This window comes from Carcharhinus amblyrhynchos, chromosome 14, assembly GCF_965287045.1.
Source record: "Carcharhinus amblyrhynchos chromosome 14, sCarAmb.v2.hapA, whole genome shotgun sequence".
Taxonomy (NCBI): Eukaryota; Metazoa; Chordata; class Chondrichthyes; order Carcharhiniformes; family Carcharhinidae; genus Carcharhinus; species Carcharhinus amblyrhynchos.
This window is the reverse complement of record NC_137337.1, coordinates 64,904,299-64,928,049: the sequence shown is the minus strand read 5'-3', so window position 1 is coordinate 64,928,049 and position 23,751 is coordinate 64,904,299. Positions and strand designations below refer to the sequence as shown.

General features: G+C 41.3%; 1 protein-coding gene across 2 annotated transcripts in view; it reads left to right on the top strand.

The window, feature by feature from the left end:
• Positions 1 to 23,751, top strand: part of mgaa (MAX dimerization protein MGA a) — a 91,424-nt gene that overhangs the window by 48,741 nt on the left and 18,932 nt on the right. For both annotated transcript variants that reach the window (XM_080203020.1, XM_080203019.1), the window contains exons 13-18: positions 3,650 to 4,287; positions 4,521 to 4,770; positions 6,477 to 7,043; positions 15,533 to 15,835; positions 17,590 to 18,722; positions 20,789 to 20,904. In XM_080203020.1, the coding sequence (XP_080059146.1) occupies positions 3,650 to 4,287; positions 4,521 to 4,770; positions 6,477 to 7,043; positions 15,533 to 15,835; positions 17,590 to 18,722; positions 20,789 to 20,904 (3,007 nt within the window). The remainder of the gene's footprint in view (positions 1 to 3,649; positions 4,288 to 4,520; positions 4,771 to 6,476; positions 7,044 to 15,532; positions 15,836 to 17,589; positions 18,723 to 20,788; positions 20,905 to 23,751) is intronic.

Here is a 23,751-nt window from a genome sequence, read left to right as displayed (position 1 = left end):
AGGGACCTGGGTTCAAATCTGGCCTCGGTTCACTGTCTGTGTGGAGTTTGCACATTTTCCCCATGTCTGCATGGGTTTCCTCCGAGTGCTCTAATTTCCTCCCACAGTCAAAAGATATGTAGATTAGATTGATTGGCTGTGCTAAATTGACCCTAGTGTGATGGAATTAGCAGGGTAAATATGTGGAATTACTGGAATAGTGCCTGGATGGTATTGTCGTTGGTTCAGTCTTGATGGGCTGAATGGCTTCCTTTTGCACTGTAGGCATTCTATGAACTTCAGGGATAATGGTATGGAATGGGAAAAGAAGCCACCACAGTTGAATTTCTGGCTACGTTCGACAGATAAGAATGGAGCCAAACAAGGGCAATTCCCCCAGCTGGACAATGGAGACTAGATATTAGAGGCGTCTGATTGTTTATGGTACTAGACAATAATTTGCTTCTGCTCTCTCTCCCTTTTGAAAATGAGCCAGAGTTCTCATGCCTAATCTCTGTTTATGCTATCCTTTCCCCCACCCCCTTAGAATTTGTATGTGGCTATTAAGTGAGAACAAGATTGGGCTTGGCAGTGTTGCTTTTCTTGCACAAATAGCTTGTTTTCTATTAGTGTCCAGCATGGCACTATGAGGTGTTACACACTTTGGTGAAACTGCCTCCTGGACTGTTTCCTGTAATTCTTTGACATAATTGATCTTTATATGGAAGTTGAGCGCTAAATTATCAACTGCGGGCCTTCTTTATTCTTCAGTCATCAAATATACAGACTTTTCGCCAGTGTAAAATTTCAAAATTTGCTTATGATACCAAAGTTGCAGGTAAGTTGTATCAAAGACTGTAATTCGGTTAAGAATGATGAAGAAGGAAGGTTTAACACAATCGGAAAGAATGTAATCTGTGATTTTGAGGATCATTTCAATACTATATCTGGCCGGAAGCCTGACTGAAGACATTCAGTTTGGAGAAAAATGTGCATGGATTTGGGAGATGACAACCTGTTCAAGAAGTTTGGAGAGGAAAGCAGGGTTTGAGATGATTGGGCGGTGAGATTAGTTTAAATGAACGGAGAGGGCAAAGTGGCTTTGTTTGAGAAGCAAGGTGATGATAGCAGATTTGCGGAGGAGTGAATAGTGCCCAAAGAGCGGGAACTATTAATAATACCAGCTAACATTGGGCAGTGAAAGGGAAATTGAATTATCAATAGCTTGGTCAGAAAAACCAAAAAAGAGAACGCTGGAAAATCTCAGCAGGTCTGTCAGCATCTGCAAGGAGAGGAAAAAGCTAACCTTTTGATGACCCTTTGTTTTCCCTTTCGGCTTCAAATTCCAGCATCCACAGTAATTTGCTTTTACTTGGTCAGAAAAAGATTGCAGGAGCAGAAGATGGGTCTTGTGGGCAAGATGAGCTTAGAGAGGAAGACAGAAAGTGAGAGAGAATCCAGCAAAAGATATGTGTCCTAAGCTAGACAAACATGAGGGAAGTCTGGTCCGGTGGGCTAAGCTGGGTGAGGGAAAGGAAGGGAAGCTACAGAGGCGGTTGAATGGATGTCCTCGGTCTGTTCTGACAAAAAGTTCATGAACTCTTTGCAATTGGTGTCAGCAATGATGAGAGACAAGGGAGAGTGATTTCAAGAAGGCAATTTGTAGTAAAGAGAAGCCAGGAATTATCTTTGCATTCCTGGGTGAATTTTGACTATTGAGCAGCTTTAGTGAGAGCAGGACCAGTCGAACTGGTCCAGTCAAACCTGGCAGTAGGTGGTTAAACTGGTTTTCTGCCAAAGAACTTGCAGGCTGTTCCTTGGGCTTAATGGAGTTGGGATGAGGGATTTACCAGGAACAATGATGAGGTTGAGATTCAATAATGATGTTAATGGAGATAAAGTTAATGATGTGGTTAACAGTAACATAAACATGACATCATACCCATTTTGGATTTAAATCAGGATACGACAGAGTTTAAGATAAGGGGTTTCCATCGGCTGATACGTCTCGTGTCCATCTGGTGTTGGATTGTTATATATGATATGGTCAAGAACGTTCCAGGATCAATTGTTTTTGGTACTAGACAATAATTTGCTTCTGCTCTCTCTCCCTTTTCACTTGATAGTGGAAAACGAGCCAGAGTTCTCAAGCATAATCTCTGTTTATGCTATCCTTTCCCCCACCCCCCTTAGAATTTGTAAGTGGCTGTTAAGTGAGAAAAAGATTGGGCTTGGCAGTGTTGCTTTTCTTGCACAAATAACTTGTTTTCTATTAGTGTCCAGCGTGGCACCATGAGGTGTTACACACTTTGAACTGACTCCTGGATTGTTTCCTGTATTTCTTTGACATAATTGACCTTTGTATGGAAGTTGAGCACTAAATTATCAACTGTGGGCCTTCTTTATTCTTTAGTCATCAAATACATTGACTTTTCACCAGTGTAAAATTTTAAAATTTGCCAGTGATACCAAAGTTGCAGGTAAGGCAAACAGGAAGATAGAAAATAACTGCAGCAGGACATAGGCTAGGAGAATGGGCACTCAGGTGGCAGATGGAATTAAATACAGAAAAGTGTGAGGTGATGTATTTTGGCAGAAGACCATAGACTTAACAGCACAGTTCTAAATAGCATACAGTGACAGAGGGATGTTAGATTTTTATTCACAAATCCTTGAAGGTGGTGACATGACATATTGATTAATAAGTAGCAAAGCATATAGGATCTAGGATTTCATTAATAGAGGCATTGATTGAGTAGAAGAAACATATGCTGAGTTCCAGCTGGAGTATTGTGTCCATTCCAGGTCACCACACTTCAGAAAGAATGTGAGGGTCTTTGCAAGAATGCAGAGGAGACTTATTAGAATGATTCAAGGGAATGAGGGATTTTAGGTACAAGGCTAGGTAGGAAAAACTGTGGTAGTTATTCTTGGAGCAAAGGAGATTCAGGGACATTTTGAAAACAGTGTACCAAAATATGACAGTTTTAGTTAGATAAGGTAGACAAGGAGAAATCATTCCCGTGAACTGATGATACAGGGGCCTGGAGGACACAGATTTAAGGTTTTAGGCAAGAGATGCAGGGAAGATGTGAGGAAGAACTTTTTTAAAGCGGTAATGTTCAGGAACTTATCCAAGGGTGGTGGGAGTGAACATTGATTTCTAAAAGAAATTGGATGGATGCTTGAGGGAAATAAACTTATAGAGCAATGGGGATAGAGCAGTGGTATGAGATTGACTGGATTGGTTTATGGAGAGCTGGTGTTGTCTTGATGACCAAAATGTTCATTTTCTGTACTATTTTAATGACCTCTGCAATCTTCTTGTTAACTTGCGTCATCCTCTTTAAATGCCTTGTACAGTAATAGGACAATAAATGCATCCTTTCACTGGGAAGAGTTGAGGTATCATACTAGATGATAGGATTGTAGGTTTTAAGGTGGCTAGGGAAGGTTGTTCACTCAGACTTCTAACATCGGGATGGTGGTTTTGTGTTGTTCATTTATATGTTAATAGTGAAGAATTTTAAAAATAATGAGGGAATACATAACACCAGTAGGTAATCTAAAATATATCTGCAGAGCTTGGCCTCTGCAGAATATGTTATATGCATTACCTGAGCCTCATCACTCAAAACTCAAAGTCAGTCACTTTGTTTGGCTTGTCTAGTGCTGGACTGTGAGAAATTGGAAGATTGTGAAAGCAACTTGACGACACCAAATCCTGATGAGATGTGCATATCAAAGAAGACACAGGAGATGGACTTGGCTGTACAAGGTGACATTTCACAAAAAGAGATTGCAGAACTTCCTTCAACAGAGCCACAGACATCAGCGGAGTCCAAGAATACACCCAAACTGATTGAGATCATTTCAAATTGTAATTGGGAAGCAGAGCGTGCAAACATCCTTAAAGTTATTGCATGCCACACTGCCAATAAGGGGACTTCGGAGAAAATATACACTGGTAACTTCCTTGTTGAGATCATGTCAAATTACAGTAAATGTCAAGACCTTTCACCTGGAGGTGTACCAATTTATAGCTCCTTGGTGAAAATTACTCAACCTGGCAATGAAGAGAAAGATGGCAAGGTGTCAGTTCACACTGCTTCCATCCAAAAGATCTCCCAGTCTTCAGGACGCAAGCTTACAGAAACACGACTGATTGCACCAAAAGCAACACCTATCAACAATACAAAAGGGAAAGTTGTGCTAACCACCTTTCGTTCAGGCTTCCCAGTGGCTAGCAAGGTAAAGCCAGTATCCAATGCTACGGCATCCGCTTCTCTCCAAAGTGGCATGATCCAGGTATGTAGAAAGAGGGAACAGAAAAATGATGTAGTTCATGTGATGCCTTGTGCTGCTGCACTTGAATGTAAATGGCTTGAGTATTATTATTAAATTAAAATATTAAATTCTACCAAATCTTTATGATTTATAAAAGAATTTCTGTTGGCAGAATTTCCTTTCAATGATGAACCCTTCACGATTGAACAGTTTTTCCCTATGTCTCTATTCTTTGTTGTTATTTCTTTGATTAGGTCAGTGGAAATGAAACTGACGAGACAAAGCTGACACTAGGTCAGGTTGGAGCGCTTCATTCAATCAATAGAGTGATTGCTAACCTTACAAGGAAAGTGAAGTCCACTGAATCATTCAAGTCTTTCTCGAGTACAACGGTCACTTCAACCTCAGCTCAATTTGCCTCAAAGGATGCAGTATCTTTCACCACACCCATTGACAGCAAAATCTCACAGAATACCTTTGTTACTTCTGTTAACAAAGACACAGGTAAGGAGGATACCCAAAAAACAAGATGCATGTTAAAAACAAGACATGGATGAGAAATCTCATTATGCCAACAGAAACGAGTTAAAGTAGGGATCAGCATACTATGGATTAACAAGTGGCCAGCAGTACTGTAGAAGGTTATGTGCAATTATAAATGCCAGCTTGTGATGCAAGGATCTAAATGACAGGTGGAACAAATTGTAATGGTCATTTATTAGATAACCATTTTTTATTTAAGCCATAAATTGGGGGTAGAAGTTATGGGGAAATTTTTTTAGCATGAAGCCATGCTATGCAGATTTTTATCAGTTCTCTGGGGCAGGTAATATGTGAGCTGTTAGCAGTGCAGCCAGCGTGGCATTCCTGTTTGATGCTTATATGCTTCGCAGTTATCAACCTGTGGCACTGTCTGAGCATACAAATTAGTCGATGCAGCACCACTAATATTCATCCGGTAGTAAGGATACTTCAGTTGCAAGCAATAAAAAAAACTAATTTCATAAAGTAAAAGGTTCAAACTTGAAAGAAAAAGTTTAATAAAGAAACTTCATTATTCCCAATATTTGGGGCCATACAAGCTCCCCACAATTCCCATCTGTTTTCTACTTATACTGGGTCAGCTGACCTCCACATTATTTTGCCATTAGTTACGTTGTCTCCCAGGTGAACTGGTCAGCTGACCCTCAGCATGTACCATAGGTTACATTATAACAGATTCCAATCTTATCATTGGTTATGTTATAACAACTAGGAGTAGTGCTGCATAAGTGGATTTCTTCCCCTACTGAGTTAATTTAAAATCCAAGTTTTTACTGCATCGTATGGAGCAGCAACACATTTGGAAATGAGATGATGAAAAAAGTATTGAAGTTGTTATCTGGACCTTTTTAATTTGGTGGCAAGTGCAAGCTTAATTTTGAGAAACCAGATGATTGAATAGCTCTGTGACACTGAACTGCACAGAATCGTAATCACAGGCTCATTGGGGTTTGAGTTAATTCACCTTGGTTAGGGTGCTGTTCTTTGGCTACAGTCCAGTGAGAGAGCATGCTAGTGGAGGGTAAGGTGGAAAATCTGAGGAAACAATAATGGCAGGATTTCAATACACTTTCTTTTTCTGCTTTTCACCTGGTTCCCAACCAAACAGGCCAATTGCCGGAGAGAATAGTTTACAGCAGGGGGTCAGTAGCTGAAGGCAGTCAATCTGGAGGGGGATTGGGTGTAGGAATCAAACCTCGGTAGTGGTTGGGGTCAGGGATTGTCAGTCAACAGAGAGAGGTGGAGATTTAAGCTTAGTGGCAGAAGTTGTGGTCCCTGCTAATGGCAGTAAGATGAAACCACAATTGGTAGAAAGCAGTCTGAAGGCTTAAAAGGCTGGGAGAGCACTCTTGTGTTTTAAAGGCATTAGCTTTGATGGAGCTTTTATTATGCTGCTAGAATATATGTTGTATTGTTTAGGTACTGAGTAATGTTAGGCTTGACTTTGATATACTATTTGAAGGTGGTAGGCATTCATGAACCTGACCTCAGCATTCTTCAGCGAGTTAGAGAAAAGGGGAGAGAATTGGAGAGAAAAATCCAAAGACCCTTCTAATTAATCTGTTTGCAATTTACTCTTGTCCTGTCAGCATTCTGTGCTGTTTATTAAACAAATGATCAGTATATGGTTATATTTTTTAATTCTTCTTCATCTTCTTTGTTTGCAGGGATTCATGCTGTACCTGATGGCTACACTCATCTTGTAATAAATAAAGACAGAGCTTTGCAAAAGTCATCATCCTGTTTCAGGTCATTGCAACCAGTGCTTAGTGGGCAACAGGGTGGTACTACATTACCACCAACCAGCATTGCTGCACCAATCAGTTCTCCCCTCGTATCAACAGTTATGGTTATTACAGCTGCCCAAAGTGCTATCCCTGTTATAGCTGGTCAATCACAAAGCAATGGCTTGATTGTTTCAGTAACCACAGGTATCTCCCCCACATCAAAGAGCTCAAAGACTACAGATGCATGCGGGACAAAATCTTCTGCCGTGCTGACAAAAAGATTTTCTGAAGAGAATGCTGAATCTACAAGTACCATTGAAACTCCAGCGAAAAGTACAGCAACAACTGTGGTTGCTGTGATCTCTGCAAGTGCTTCCGGAGTCAGGGCGATATTAACTCCAGTGCTCTCCCCCAGCTCCTCTACCACGAGCACTGCTGCTTTAACCAATACTGTTAATACAAGAACAACCATTATGTCTGTGGCATCAACACCAAATACACCTGCAGGTAAGCTACAGTTCTACTGACATGACTACAATTGTGAAAGTTGGCATTTGAATTAGAATGATGTCCGCATTGAATCTGTAAAAATCAAAGTCACCAATGGTCAGGGCAGATCCAGAGAGAGAAAAGGGGGACAACTTTAACTCCACAGGACTGCCAAGGGCAGGATAAATTTAAAATAATAAGAATCTTCACCCCAGCCTATCACAAACACACCTGACTTGATGCAGTGTGAGGAATGACAAGTAACCTGTTCTCGAGAGTCCGATGCTGATTGATATGCCAGTACACTGCCTGCATGTCTCAGAATTTAGCAACAGTTTGGATTTTAAAGGCTGCGGGCCATGTTTCCCAGATTGATCAAAATCTGTAGCTAAAGGACAGAATTGCCAGATTGAGCAGCTGAGTGCTTTTCCAGAATTACTTGTGTGCCAGGATTCTTCCCTTCAGCATCTCCCTTCAAAATCAGTCTTACGCCCACTGTGTAATCTCCACATTCCCATTAATGGGGTCACCAAACACCCTCATTCCACCCCTTCGGGCTGCTGGGTGGGAACTGAGCAACAAAATTCTTCTGCCATTGAATTCAGCAGGACTGTCATGTTTATGGGTCACTGCATCCTTGAAAATATTGGAGCCAAAATGTCCATGTTAAGCCCCTGGTCCATATCCTTATTAGGTTGTCCATTTCCTGTTATCACACTTTTTTTCAGCCCTTGTTTGAGCAACGTGAATTTATGTTTGATACAAGTGAAGAGAAAATTCACTGCAACATTCTTAGCCATTGACTATTGATATTAAATATTTATGCGATGATCTGATTTCTTTGCCTGAAGCAATTGAGGATATAAGGGGACAGTTTTCCAGTCTTGCTAGTTGTAGATGGGTTCGAGGCTGGTCCGTTGAATTGGACATGAGAGCCAAAACAGGAATCGTGCCGGGTGTTAAGCCTGTTGTGATTCTCCCAGCCTATCTTGGTGGCCCTGATGAAGTTCCCACCCAGAGTGGGTGCAATCCTCATGAATACATCAAAATAAATAAAATTAGCACCTTAATTCTGGGTTGGAGGCCATCTGCTCAAGCCTGCTGGTATGCTGCTTCCTCCACCCACACCCCACTCCCCATGCCCAAAAGTGGGAAGTCCAGTCGGCGCCAGTTATGTGCCAGGCTGCAGAGGGAGTCTCACACAGTGACCCAAGCCGAGAATCGAATCCGGGTCCCTGGCACTGTGAGCCTGAAACCTTTGATGTGGCCTGGTCACTACTTTGCGTGTATCCTGGACATCTTGAAGCCATCAAGATTACAGCAGCACTCCATTCTACAAAAAAATTGCCCCCTCTCTCTCAGAAATCACAGGTGTGAGCAAATCCATTTGAAGTCCTCTGACTGACTGGGAGATCTGAAGCCATATCCAGCTCCTTCTTGAACATATCTAACCCCTCATTCCAGTTCTGACTGACTGGAGATACTGCAGAAGCAGCCTGGCCACTTTGAACTGCTCTGACAGTTCCAGAGCAGATCAAACAGTTTCTTTTTGATACAATCCAGTAAGCGTCAAAAACTTCCTCTTTTCTAACCACCATGTTTACTGATTGACTAATCCAGGCTATTAAACAGCAGGCAGGAGCTTTCACTTCCTATTTTCTAATTGGAATGTTTATATACAGGCTTATTTTTTGAATGCAAGATGACTTTTTTGTCCATGGTGAGTCTTCAACCACTCATGTTGGAATAGTGTTCCTGCACTGGAGGGTAGCTTTCAGCTATAGAAGAGGTTGGCACCACTCCATTGGTGTCACTGACAGGATGCCAAGGGGTAATGAACGAGTAGCACTGTTGCGGGGGGAGGAGGGTTGAAATGGCAGGAGTGGGGCAGTTGCTACCCTTATTTTGCTGCTTTTCTCCTGTTGGGGTTTGGGTTTGCATTCATGCTCACATTGTGTGGGGAAGGGGAGGTCGCTGTCCTGTAGAGGAGATCTCCCATTGTTTTAGGGGAGGGCTGTTGCTGACATTGCACTCTTGTGATCTGGATACCCTTTAAAAATGGCACCCCTGCGAAGCCAGGCTGGCTGGTGTGTTCTACATTCTGCACATTTTTAAATAACGGTGGCTGAATTCCACCTGACAGGCACTGCCAGTGGGAGGCGGCACTTCATTTTTATTCGGGAGGATCATGGCCTTAAAACCTTTGAAGTTGCCATTTAAACAGTAACTTCATTGCAGTGTTAATGTAAGCCTACTTGTGACTAATAAATCAATCAATAAATTGAGTTAGTATGGTTAAGCTCAAAAGAAGTTGTTGTCTAATGAGTTAAATGCTTATTTTCAGAAACTGGTGTGCTCACGTAGTAAAATTGCCATTGTCCTACATGACCGTTGGCCCTCAATGGGGAGAGCTGATTGATGGTGATTTAATCTGAGGATCACCACACCTCAAGTGAGGGGCAAGACTGAGAAGTCAGGCCTTCATGAGTAACCTTAGCCAGTACAGAAATTGAACCCGTACTGTTGGCACTGCACTGAATCATGAACCACCGTCCAACCAACTGAGCTAACTAACTTCCCAACTAAAATGACGGCAGTGGGATGTAGTAAGCTATTTAATGAAAACATAATTTAGGTACATGAACATTACCTAAACCATTCAGTGGTGCAATCTCATCTACTTACTACCTTCCCAATTTCTAATAATAACTTCTTTATAATCAGACCTACAGGAAAATCTGTTAATTTTTAGTAGCATTTTCAGAGGCTTTTATCTCTGACTATCAAGTGACCAAAAGATGTACATAAGGCTGAGACTACTTTCAGCAGGACCAAAAAGTTGCCATTTTCTTATTTTACTTTATTTTGCACATCTCTCGACAACTTGATACTACTAAAACCTTCTTGAAATTTATAACATGCTCTGCTTGAACTGATGTAGCTAGGCTGTTAATCTATATTATCACTCTCTGCATAAAGTTGTATCTTCACTGTGTCTGCGCTTTTTCTTGTGCAAGTAGGATCCATGTCCTCTTAACACTTGCCTCTAAACCTTTCCCTTGTGACTGGGTATTTTGAACTGTGTGCTGCTCCAAATGAAGATACATTGATGCTTTCTACAAATTATTTGTCATTTGCTGGAAGTTGTGTTTTATACCTTGCCCCACAGAATCTGATTACCTTTTTTAATAATCTTTGTTACATTATGATGATAGTTCAAGAATTTTTTCATTGAAATGTGTAGAACCCAATCTATCCTCTTGAATTGCCTCAAAACTCACGTTTGTTTTGTACCCTTGTTTATTTTCCTTTTCAATTTCACAACGTGATTTTCTCAAATGCCATTTCTAATTTTTGTTCAATGTGACCTGTCCAGATCTGCTTTGTTTATGCTTCACTGCTTTGCAGTTCCTTCCCTTCCTTGACCCCCAATTTGTAGTACTGGCAAACTCTGAGCACTTGTCTCCATCCTCACTCAATTTATTAACGTATACACAACAAAAATAGCAGCCCCTGAATAAACCCCAGGTAGAACAGCTAACCATTGCTTCCAATTTCAATATCACTCCCATAACAATTAAACTTTGACTTCTCTGACCCAACTAGTTACTTACCTATTTTAAAAGTTCCTCCCTACTCCAGCAACCCATCCATTGACTCTATCTACACTTCCTGCTGCGTCGGCAAAGCAGTCAGCATAATTAAGGGCCCCATGCACCCCAGACATTCTCTCTTCTACTTCCTTTCATTAGGAAAAATATACAGAAGTTAATGTCATGTACCAACCAACTGAAGAACAGCTTTTTCCCTGCTGCTGTCAGACTTTTGAAAGGACTTACCTTGCATTAAGTTAATGTTCCTCTATGCCCTAGCTATGACTAAGACTACATTCTGCACGCTCTTGTTTCCATCTCTATAAACATTATGCTTTGTCTGTACAGCATGCAAGAAACAATACTTTTCACTATGTTAATACATTTAACAATAATAAATCAAATTTTTCTACCTTATAAACTTGGAATCGTCAAAATATGAGCAGTGGGCTGCATGTGAACTTGACACTTGCAGTGCCTGGCCCACAAACATTTTACTTCTTATTCACTGATTTAACCTCTTGGATATTGTGAGCCTAGAGATTTGGAATGAGTTATTTTTAGCTGTGTTAATTTACTGATGGATAAAAATGATTCAGCCAACAGGACCATCTTATAAGGAGCCGCTAGAAAAAATTAACAGGAACATTGGATTCTTGCGGCAACACCAAGTTTAAATCATAGTGTGTATCTAAGTGACCCATAGGAATCATCAAACTAAAGCACTTATATTGCATAGTCATCTATGTGATACAATGTTAAAAGCTTTGCTAAAGTTTATTATAAACTGTGGATCAGTTAGTGACATGCTCACCTCTGAGGAGACGCAGCACAGTTTCGTTAAGGGGAAGTCGTGTCTGACGAATTTATTGGAATTCCATGAGGATGTGTCTAGGGTGGTGGATAGAGGAGAGCCGGTGGATGTGGTGTTTCTTGATTTTCAGAAGGCGTTTGACAAGGTGCCTCACAAGAGGTTATTACAGAAGGTCAGGGGGCATGGAGTTGGGGGTAGGGTGTTAGCGTGGATAGAGGATTGGCTGTCAAATAGGAGGCAGAGAGTGGGGGTCAATGGGTGCTATTCGGATTGGCGGTTGGTGACTAGTGGAGTGCCCCAGGGGTCGGTGCTGGGGCCTCAGCTTTTTACCATTTATATAGATGATCTGGAGGAGGGAACCGAGTGTATGGTGTCAAAATTTGGTCCAAGATTGGTGGAACGGCAAATTGTGCGGAGGGTGTGGAGAGTCTGCAGAAGGATCTAGATAGGCTGGGCGAATGGGCCAGGAACTGGCAAATGGAATTTAATGTTGGCAGATGTGAGGTTGTCCACTTTGGTAGGAAGGACTATTACTTACGTGGCGAAAAACTGCAGCATGCAATGGTGCAGAGGGACCTCGGGGTCCTTGTGCATGAGTCGCAAAAACCCAGCCTACAGGTGTAGCAGGTGGTCAGGAAGGCAAATGGGATGCTGGCCTTCATAGCGAGGGGGGTTGAATATAAAAGTAGGGAGATCTTGCTGCAGCTGTATAGGGCACTGGTGAGGCCGCAGCTGGAGTACTGTGTGCAGTTTTGGTCGCCGCAATTATGCAAGGATATTTTGGCCTTGGAGGGAGTGCAGAGGAGGTTTACTAGGCTGATACTGGAGTTGAGGGGGTTGAACTATGAGGAGAGGCTGAATAAACTAGGCTTGTACTCATTAGAGTTTAGAAGAATGAGGGGAGATCTCATTGAGACATATAAGATGACGAATGGGATGGATAGGATAGAGGTGGAGAGGTTCTTCCTGAAAGGACAGTAGGACTGGAGGGCACAGCCTCAAGATAAAAGGAGGGCGGTTTAGAACGGAGTTGAGGAGGAACTTCTTCACTCAAAGGGTGGTGAATCTCTGGAATTCTCTGCCCGTTGAAGTGGTGGAGGCTGCCTCGCTAAATATTTTTAAGACGCGGGTTGATAGGCTTTTGATAGGCAAGGGGATTCAGGGTTATGGGGAGAGGGCGGGAATGTGGAACTGAGCCTCGACAGATCAGCCATGATCTTATTGAATGGCGGGGCAGGCTCGAGGGGCTAGATGGCCTACTCCTGCTCCTATTTCTCATGTTCTTATGAGTCTGACAATTGTGGGTGCACTTAGACTTGCAAATCCTAGGCTGACATTGCAGTGCAGTATTGAAGGTATATTGCACTGTTCGCGCCTGCACTGAAAACTGAGACCCTGACTTGTCCTGCAAATGCGCAAATGTTAGCAGGATTTTTGAAAAGGTAGCAATTAGACTCAGGAAACCAATGCCACAGTACAAAAGGTAAAAGATTACTAAAGACCAGTGATCGATGGAAGAAATTATCTCAGTGGTCACAGATACAGAATACCCAGACCTCTCAAACAAGTTCTGAAGTTATCAGTAAAAACACAAAAGTTATACATTTTCTTTATCAGATTCCTTGCCCTTTATTAGTTTAAAATTAATTTCATTTAGTACACATGTTAATACTAATCTGTCAAGTACCTCAGCCAACTGCACTGTTCCTTCCAGCATGAAGGTATTTCATTCGTTCATTAAATTCGAGCTACTTCTCTGTTGCAAGGTTATGGTAGATGCTACCGTAAAGGTCAGAGTGGATCTTCCCACCAACTTACTGCCAAGCTGAATAGACATGTGTTCCTGCATCCAGGGGCCTATCTGTTCTGTGTCTGATCAGTGACTGAATCTATTCATTGTTGCTGCAAAATATATTCCTTCATAAGAAACTTCCAGATAAGAGTTTTGCTAGCTAATGGGTTCCCTAGCCTTTGGCTCTCAACTATTTATCTGTCCGTTTATGCCTTTCGGTAACTTGCTTTGACCAAAGTGAATAATGATTCATACAGTACTTAAATGTATCTGAAATATCAGCATGTATGTTTTAAAATCATAGTTACTTGTTTAATTCTCTTTCTGCATTCACATGTGTAAGCTATCCCCTTGTTTAAAGAATCATTTAAATCTTTATTGTTCGCTCTGTCAGTGCTTTAATGTATACTGTCTAAAAACTAGGAAAAATGTAAAATAACCACTTTCAATGACAATGTAGTGCAGTATTGAACTATTGAATGTGCTATTCTTGTTAAACTGAGGCCCTGACTTGCCCCGCAGATGGGCATATAAGATCCCATGGTATAATTTGATAAAACAGCAGGGTTTTGTTTTCCATCTGGTCAATATTTATCTCCCAACTGACATTAGCTAAATTACTAATTAATCTTACTGCTTTTTGTGGGGACTTGCTGTGCATCACATAGTGACTACACTTAAAAAAATACTTCAGTGGTGGTACAGTGCTTTGAGACACCCTGGGATCATAAAAGGTGTTAAATAAATTAAGTATTTTTGTTTAGCCTAGAAGTCTCAGTTTCCGTGGTGGATCTGGGTGCATATTAAATGAAACACCTGAAGGAGGCTGGAATTTTGGCATGGTCCAACAGCGGGTCATTATTTAGAATCCTATTGTCGCTCAGTTTGCGCACACATAAATTTCACCCACCCCAAACAAATGGAATTTGGGTGGGTGGAATATCCTCAGCCTCCTATTAAATCAGTGACTTGGAGGATAGGTTGAATGAAATGCACAGGTTAGTGGAGCAGTGTGAGTGAAGACCACTTAGTGGCCTAGATTTCTTCAATGTTGCTGGGAAACTGCAGTAATATTAGCTCTCCTTACAGTGGAGGAGTGCAGTTGGACACAGAATGGTGAGAGATGATAAGAGTGCTGACTGAGCAGCAAACAAAACTGCCAGTCTTCCATTTTACCTCACCACACCCCAGAGATACTTTTGACCCTGGATACCTTTAGTAGAAGCATGCCCAGTGCACACCAGCCAATGGCTCAAGGCAAATTGGCTCCTTAATACGTTATATTTAATAATTTTCTCATAATAATTACTTTAGTTATATCCTCAAAATAACTTAGTTTAGTCCAAGGAGATCTGCAACTATAAAGCTATTTTCAAAGTGTGTGGTTCCTGAAAATTTGAAGTATTGGTCCAGTAATTATTTTCCCTGCTTTCCCATCTCATTTTTCCCTCCTGAAGAGCCTAATTATCACTGGGTTAATAATTCTACAGGTGCTGACAACTCCCTACTGCCTCACTACAGAGCTGATGTTTCCTTTTGTTTACTTAAAACATACCTTTAGGGTTATAAAAATACTTATGGCAGTAGTAGCATTCATACCACTGGGCCAAAGCTCTGTATTCAAGTTCTCCTTCAGGCCTCTGACCACCAAAGGTGTATGCATAATATGACCACCCGTCTAAGTTATCAGCTTGTAAATCCTTCCAGTTAACCTCATGGCAGATAGTAAGAGCAGGAGAGTTTCCTGGTCAGCTATAATGCAGGCAATGGCAAAATACTATCGTACTTTGCCGAGCATAATCACAGACCAATCCACTGAAAGTCCACGGTTGCCACTGCCCCTTTAGAAAATGGTACCTGAAATGTAACTAAGCACATTGACTTTGAGTTGTGTTAATTAATGTATTCATAGAAAAAAATAGGTGCAGGAGTAGGCCATTGGGCCCTCTGAGCCTGCACCATCATTCAATATGATCATAGCTGATCATGGACTTTCAATATCCCGCTCCTGCTTTCCTTCCATGCCCCTTGATCCCTTTAGCCGCAGGGGCCATGTCCAGCTCCCTCTTGAACATATCTAATGAACTGGCCCCCACAGCTTTCTGTGGTAGAAAATTCCACAGGTTCACAACTGAGTGGAGAAGTTCTTCCTCATCTCAGTCTTGAATGGTTTACCCCTTATTCTTAGACTGTGATCCCTAGTCCTGGACTTCCCTAGCAGTGGGAACTTTCTTCCCACATTTAGACTGTCCAGTCCCATCAGGATTTTATATGTTTCTGTGTTTCATTTAGTTATTTGTTATGACAGGGATATCTAAGCAGCCTGAAGCTGCCAACTCTGCTCCGTCCGATTCATTAAAAACGATGAAAACCAATGGACCGCGACTGCTCTTGATACCAACACAATCTACTGTGCCTTCTGTCCGGCCTGTCCAGAACTTACAATTCACACCTGGACAGAAGATGATACTACAGCCCTTGAGATGTCCAGGTGGGAACCTATTCCGACACCCAAATGGCCAGATCATCCAACTTGTGCCTTTACCAAATTCTGGTCCTGGGAATCGGCCAAATCTCCACCAGATGGTCCCTGTTACTGGACGAAATCCAGGTAAGTTCTAGCTTTGAATCTTGAAACAGTCTTGCTGAAGATTTATTTTTGTAAAGTGAACTGATTGTTAAATGAGGCCATAGTCTTTGTTGATGCAGGTCGAAAGAAGTACTGTAAACAATTCTTGTAGTGAGCTCACATTAGCTGCTCTTTCTTGGCACTTTTTAAGCAAATAAAAGGACTTTCTTAAAAAGTGATAAGCTTGACATCTATTCAGGTTAAAATCCTAGAAGGCACTCTATAAAATAAGCATGAAGTCATCAGGATGATTCAGTATAGCTTTTCAGCAAGAAAAAAGACAAGCTTGACAGGTGAACTGCGGAGGTCTTCAAACTCTATAGATATTATTTAAGATTTTGGCAAGACTTTTGATAAAGACGTAAACTGTTACTTGATGTGGAAAAGCATAAAAAAGGTATACAATTAATGGATTGGTTTCACAACAGGTTATATCAAAGTAAGTGCACTTTGGATTGGTGCAAAGCTATGAGGAAGGTACTTCAAGGATTGATGCTGGAACCTTTTAACATGCCCTTCATATGTCAATGTAAGGATAGAGCCAAAAGTACCTTTGTTACTAATGTACCAGAGGAATTGAAAACAAGTGTGGAGTGAAAGATGCAAAACATCCATAAAGATTAGGAAGTTGGGCTGAGAAATGAAATCTGTAGTTAACAATATAAATGAGACTAACAGAATAGACCAGTATGCCATTAATCCCCTGAACTTATTTTGCTATTCATTTAGATCATAGTTGATCTATATTCTTGACTCCATTTACCCACTTTATTCAGTAACCTTTATTGCTTAACAAAAACTTTACCAAACTCAGTCTTAAGCTTTTCAATTGGCTTACCCCTCTCTTGAGAGAGAGTTCCACATTTTCACTAGTGTTTGAGTGAAGTGCTTCCTGACATCACTACTAAATAGTCTAGCACTAATTTTAAAGTTATGCCCCTTGTTCTAGACTCCCCCACCACCTCATGACCTACCAGAGGTGATAGCTTATTTTTGGCAACATGCCCAATTCTATTAAATAGCTCATTTGGATCTCCGTTTGATTACTATATTCTAATATGTTCAAGTTAATCAGTTAGTTTTTTGTAAATTAACCCTTTTTGCACTGGTGTTTCTTCACATTGGAACTAGAAAATAGTGTAAAATAAGGATACAGTAGTTTACACATAAAGAATATAAATTATTGGATGTGAAATTGAGCCTCCAGAGTTGTTGTTTCATCCACAACTGGATTAATGCCAAGAGAGATAATCAAGGCTGATGACATCAGTAATTCTAAATAGAAATTGCATGGGATAGAATGAGAAAATTAGCTGAGGGATTTCAGAAGTGAATCGTGTATTCTGTTTTTGAATGCTGGGGTTAGCCAAGTGAACATAAATGCTATTTTCTATGTTGTATATGTGTGTCCTGTGGAGGATGCACTGTTTATTTTCTGACTGAGGAACATCTCGGGATGATTGGGGAATGCTCTGAGTGCCATAAACCAGATAATTCTTTATTGTTCACCACGTGCCTTCCTTATTATGTAAATGAGACTTGTATTGCCAGATTTTGCCATATTTGGGTGTTTATGTTTATCATGAATTAATAATTGCTACAGTTTCTTCACATGACAGTTAATACTATGAACCATACCCTGATTTGTAACAATATATAATTTGACTGTGTGACCTCCTAATTTATTTTCATTGTACTTTGACTGCTTTACTTAACATTTCCTTTTCACATATCAGGATCCACAGGAACAATCCGCTTCCCCACACCTACAAAAGCCTCTTTTTCAACTCCTGTTCCCAGCAATAATACTACACCACCTGTTGCCCAACAGGGGATAATACCACAAAGAGGGAGACCACGTACTACTTCTGCTACAAAAACCAGCTCTTTTGCACTAAATGTATCTTCCGCTTCACCCATGGGCTTGGCAGTTCCCATTACAACCACACCAGGGACAAAGTTTATAACTGTTAATGCAGCCAATAATCCTATTTGTGCAGGCAATTTGGTTTCCTTACAGCCAGCTGGGTTTGCTTTACTGCAGTTACCTCCAGGGCAGAAACTTTTGCCAAACACTATAATAACCACTGGGGGACCACTTAGGTTTGTGAGTCCTCAACCTGGTGTGCCTTTGGCTGAAAGTAAAGGCAATGAGAAGAATAATGTGGATGCGAAAATCACCAAACTGGAGAGCAGTAGCACGTCAAAAGAGCAGTTGATTGAACCTGAGTTAGAGGACATTCATTTTGCGGACTCTGAACTTGTTGAAACAACGGTGTCTGAAAACATACCTGGAGAGGACCATGCAAGTGCTGACTCATTACCAGAAGTTAAACTGGGAGACAAATATGATGCAGCACCCTCCTCTCCTTCCCTCAGTGAGGTGGATGATGAATTGGAAGATGATTCTTTGGGCCAGAAAGCTGCAATAGATAAGTCAACCCCAGCAGAACTGGCCGACCATTCTTACACCAGTGAAATGCAAGCTGTGGAAGAAAGTAAAAATAGAAATTCCTTCTGGGAGGATGCAGCAGAAACTGAAAAAAGTACTTCAGAATGTAGCAACAAAATAGCTGGAAAAGAGACAGACAATACCATCAGTACAGAGGAGAAAAAATGGCTGCTAGATGATATAATGGAGTTGAAGACAGAAGTTAAAGAAAACCATAGCAGAACAAATTCTTCTGCTATTTCCTTTAACGAGAAAGAGGATTACCAAAAGGATTCTGGCAATGAGGAATTTATGGAGCTTGATAAAGACCTGCAGTATGCGAACAATCTGGAATCAGATAAAGATACAGATTTTCAAAGTGATTTAGAGGATGGTGAGATTCCAAGTGATATAGATGAACTTGATGTTGAGAAAATGGTGAGTGTTGTCACTAATCAGTTATATAATATAGCAGGCCTTCTAGTATCTTGTCATATAGATTATGCTATGTCAAATACCATGCTACAATAATGTCTAACTAGCTGAACTAACTAGTCCCAAACTAGGAATAGTGGACAAAATAAATGTTTTTGTATTTTGTTTTCATTAGGATCTTTAAAAACAAGTTGGATGGTGTTTAACTTGAAATTAAGGCTAACCTCCATTGCGGGAGCATAGATGGAAAGAGATTACCTCAACTAGCTTTTGGGTTGAAAAATTTAACTTCTGTGTAAGAGAGAGGAACACAAATTAACTATAAACCAGTAGCCATGTTGCCATGCCTTTTGTCCTTCAGTCCATCCAGTACTATTTATCATAGTAAATCTAGCAAGGAGAGACATGTGAAGCTTCATTCTGTAATAGCACAATCATAGCTCATTTATCATTATGGAAGCCAATTCTAAAACGTGCTCCTACCTAGTGAGGCTACTTTCTCGGGGGCTAGCTATTTGAATGAACTATTCAAGAAGTTCCACTCCCCTGAGTACATTCTTTCTTCTGTATCTTTCCCTCATACAATCTTGCTTGGCATCTATAATAAAAACAAACTTACTGTGGGTGCTGGAAATCTGAAATAAAAACTAAAAAGTGCTGAACTACTCGGGAGATCTAGCAGCATCTGGAGGGAGAAACGGTGTCATCTACACTGAAAGACATGAAGTAGAATCAAGAGCAAAGACTTCATGGCCAAAGGGAGTCTTGGGTGGATTTAAACCATTGGGCATTGTGATTTCTATTTGCCAGGTGCAATTTAAAAATAAGGGAGAACATGCAGAAAGTGAATCTGCATTAAACATTCCTTTCCCCAGGTTTTCCTAATCCAGGTTCACAATTTCCATGTATATTGGCACCTGACACTTCATAATTACTTCATTTCTGATATAATTAATTGTTCAAAGTTCTATGGCATTAAAAGTTGTGGCTGTAAATATATGTTGCATAGTCGCTCCTTCAGTGATGATGCTGAGGAACAGATGGAGCATTTAAATTTGGTTTATTAATATTTTAAATGAAATCCATCAATATTTCTCGCATGTGTGCAGGGTGTGTTTGGAGGGGTGCTGGGGGGAGGACAGGGAGGGGCATGTAAAATGCCATGGGCGTTTATCCCACCACCTTTTCTGCCCGCACCTGAACTCACCCCTACAATTCAGGGAGTGAGCAGACAGGCACTGAAATCAGCTAGCCAGCCACTATATAAAAATGACCTTTTAAGGGTCAATTAGGCTTGTTATCAAGTTTATTGACCCTAATGATATGCTGCCCATGCCATATGTTTGGTATAGACAGCAAGGCAAGAGCCGGAAGCCTGATTTTTAATCTGAAGTGATTGGGGGAGGTTGTCGCTCTTCAGGGTTTGCCCTTTGCTCCCGTTTGACTGAACCCCCTTCCTTTCTACCTACTTCTTCTGACACCCACTTTTTCCCCTAACACTCCCACACATTCCCAGCCTAAGACGTGAAATTACCTATTCCAGGGATCTTAAACCTTGTCTTGGGCTCCTTTCTTCAGCTGCAGTGTCAACAACTGCCCTTGCTGCCTCCTGACATTGCCAGGACTGATGGAACTGTCAGCCAATCGGATTGCCCAGCTGTTCCAGGGGTTGGGACTTCTGTTCCAATTTTCCGTTCCAATCCAGTCACTCATTATTAATGAGTCCAGTAGCGTTCTATTGCTGTGGGGCTGCTCGTTGTGTTGTTGGGCACCTCACCATCCATCAGCCCTGTCATTGTGGTAAATATACCCTGAGTTGCCATTTCCTTGAAGAACTGACTAGTACTTCTACTTGGGAAGGAATATGTATCTCCCAGTGACTGATACAGATGACAAATGTCATGGATTTCAGTTTTATCCTTAGTTGCTATAAAGAGTCCAGATCTGAGACTGCCCTACTGTACACATACTGTATCTGCATGAATATATTGTACAGGAATGAGTGAGTACTTTAAAGTGTTGCTGTTCGTGACATTTGCTGATTTTTTTTTTAACAATCATTTTTGCAGTTTGAGTCAACCTCCAGTGAAGAAGCTGTAGATATCGAGACAGTGGATGAATTATCTGAAAAAATCAACATTGCTCGTCTTATTGCTTCTGCTTCCCGTCATCACACCAAAGCAAAGTATGAGATTGTATTTTTAATTTACTTTTTAATCACTGTATTTTACTATTTTGTGTAGTTACGTCTTTCGTTTGTCAAACAATGTCTTGCAAATTGATCCAGTGATGCAAAGAACATCAATATAAATGTACATAGTAAAGTGATTTTGTAAACTTTATTATCAGCATGGCTATGGATGTTTGGGATGGCAGTGTGTTGGGACGGTTATTAGATAGCTGAACAAAAGAGTGAGGCTTTGTTGCCTTGAACGCTATACTAGACTACACTATACTGCTAAACATGTATAGAACACTAGTTTGACCTCAACTGGAGAACTGCCCAGTTTTGGGCACCACACTTTAGGAAAGATATGGAGGCATTAGAGAGAGAGTGAGTGCTAAAAAAAATTCTGGAAATTCAGTTATGCAAATAGATTGGATAAATGGGGACTGTTTGTATTTGAGAATAGAAAATTGAGAGGAGATATGATGGAGGGATTTAAATTTTTGACGGGTCTGAACAGAATAGATACAGAATAACTTTCCACAGGATTGAGAACGAGTGGACACATATTTACGGTATTTGATAAAAGAAGCAATCGAGACATAAGAGGAAACTTCTTCACACAGTGAGTGGTCAAGATCTGGAAAGCGCGAGCTGATATGGTGGAGGCTGGTTCAGGTGAGGTATTGGAGAGGGAATAGGATGGTTGGCCAGGATTCTCCCAAAAAATTCTACGTGAAAACAAGTAAATCATGCTGTATCTTTCAGTGCAAGTTTAAAAATTAATCTCCCACACTCTCTGTACTGCTGAGTGCCTCAGCATGAATCACGCTGAAAATCAGTGGGCAGGACCTATTTCTGTTGGAGAGGCTGGCAGCATAGCACTGAATGGGCCACTGCGCTTGCATCGATCTGCATGTGTAGTGGCCCCTGCCTGCCAGCCTCCCAATTGCTGGCCAGCTCGAACTCTGGCCAGCCCTTGGCCCCCACAGGGGGCTATAGTAAACCCTGCTGGGAAGAGCCACTTTTGGTGGAGTGGGTGAGGTTGTCAGGCTCAAGACTTCAGTCCTGGCCCACTAATAGGATTTAAATTAGATTAAAATACTTATTTAAATAATTCATAAGCTTTGCGCCTGCTGACGGCGCCGGAAATTCAGCGCTGGGGGATGCGCTCGGGGCCAGACGCCCAGCGCAGATCTGGACCCGTTGAAATCTCCCAGCCCGTTGTGCGAAAAAATCAGCACAGTGGGAATGGGAAAATCATCCCTGTTATCTGAAAAGGAAGAATGTGCAGGCATGGGAATGGCATAAGAGGCATTATTCACTTTACGAGCCAGTGCAGACATGATGGATCAAATGGTCTCCTGTGCTGTATTGATTCTGTGACTAACTTATCTGGAGGTTGTGGGGTGGCTCATTATCATGTTGCTTGAGTAGAACTATGAAGAGTTGTTTTGAGGAGTTGGTGTGTATTGATTGCTCCAAATAGGCTGGACTAAGTCTGTAGAAAACTAGAGAGTGACAACACAAAATTGGGATAGTACGTGCCTGTCTACAACAATCCAGAATGGCTTTGTGTGTGCAGTGAACTGTAAGTATGCTGACTAGGCAAATCATGACATCTATCAGCTAGCAGAGCTAATTTGTTGCCAGCTGTGCACTTTGAAGTTCAGCACTCCCCACTTAACCTTGCATAGATCAACACATTTTCACAACTGCAAGGACATTCCACCACCAGGGATCATCAAATAAAACATGTCAAATTTACACACAGAAGGAGGAATTTGGCCCATAGTGCCTTTGCTGACTGAAAGAGAGCCTAACCCCACTTCCAGCTCTTGATCCAAAGCCTTGTAGGATATGGCACTTCAAGTACATCTCCAAATAGTTTTTGGATGTCACGTGAGTTTCTGCTATAGGCATCCACTGGATAAAAATACTTCTCAACTCCCCTTTAATCCTTCTGTCAATTAAAGGTGTTTAAAGGTTCATTGTTGGTTAATTTCTTCAGGCTCGTCCTTCAATCCTACCAGTTTTGTGTTTTCTATTGTTTAAAGCTGCAAAAATCTACAGAGAATTATATGTCAGATGCCAGTGCAGTTTTAGAACCATGGAATACCTACATTGCAGGAAGAGACCAGATATGTACTGACTCTGAAAGAGGATCCCACCCAAGGCCCTTCTCTCCGCCCTATCTCTGTAACCCCAGTCATTTACTTTGGTTAGCCAATCTAGCCTACACATCTTTGTGACACTAAAGGGCAATTTAGCATGGCCAGTCCATCTGACCAGCACATTTTTGGACTGTGGAGGGAAACCGGAGCATCCAGAGGTAACCCATTTCAAGGCTTCTATACAAACCAGTTGTTGCTAGACAAGGGTTAACTAGTTGGCATTCCTCTTGGCATGCAGCATGATTTGCAGAATGAAGAGAGGCCACACAGCAGGACAAGCTATGAGTAGAAGAAAGGGCAGAAGAGAGCTCTCAGCAGGAGGCTGTATGCACTCTGATGTTTAGGAAGCAGTTTTCCTCCCTGAAATTCAGTGAGGAACAATGTCTGAAATGTTTGCCTCCTCGCTGAAATCTGCCACAAGTGCATCCTCAGGGCAGGAGCAGATCATACAGTGGTTGTGATAGTGACGATGAATTTTAATGCATCTGGCCTTATCAGTCTGGAGCTGCAGATATTTGCAGCGTGGAATCAGTTAACAGTGTGTCTTCTTCATCACTGTCCTCTTGCTGATTCTTCACTTCATGGTCATGTTGTACCAGTTCGATAGCTGAAAGGAGAAAGTCATATGGATAATGTGATGTGGGGAGGTGAATAATCACTTGCAATTGTAAATCAGAAGCAATTGTGGATG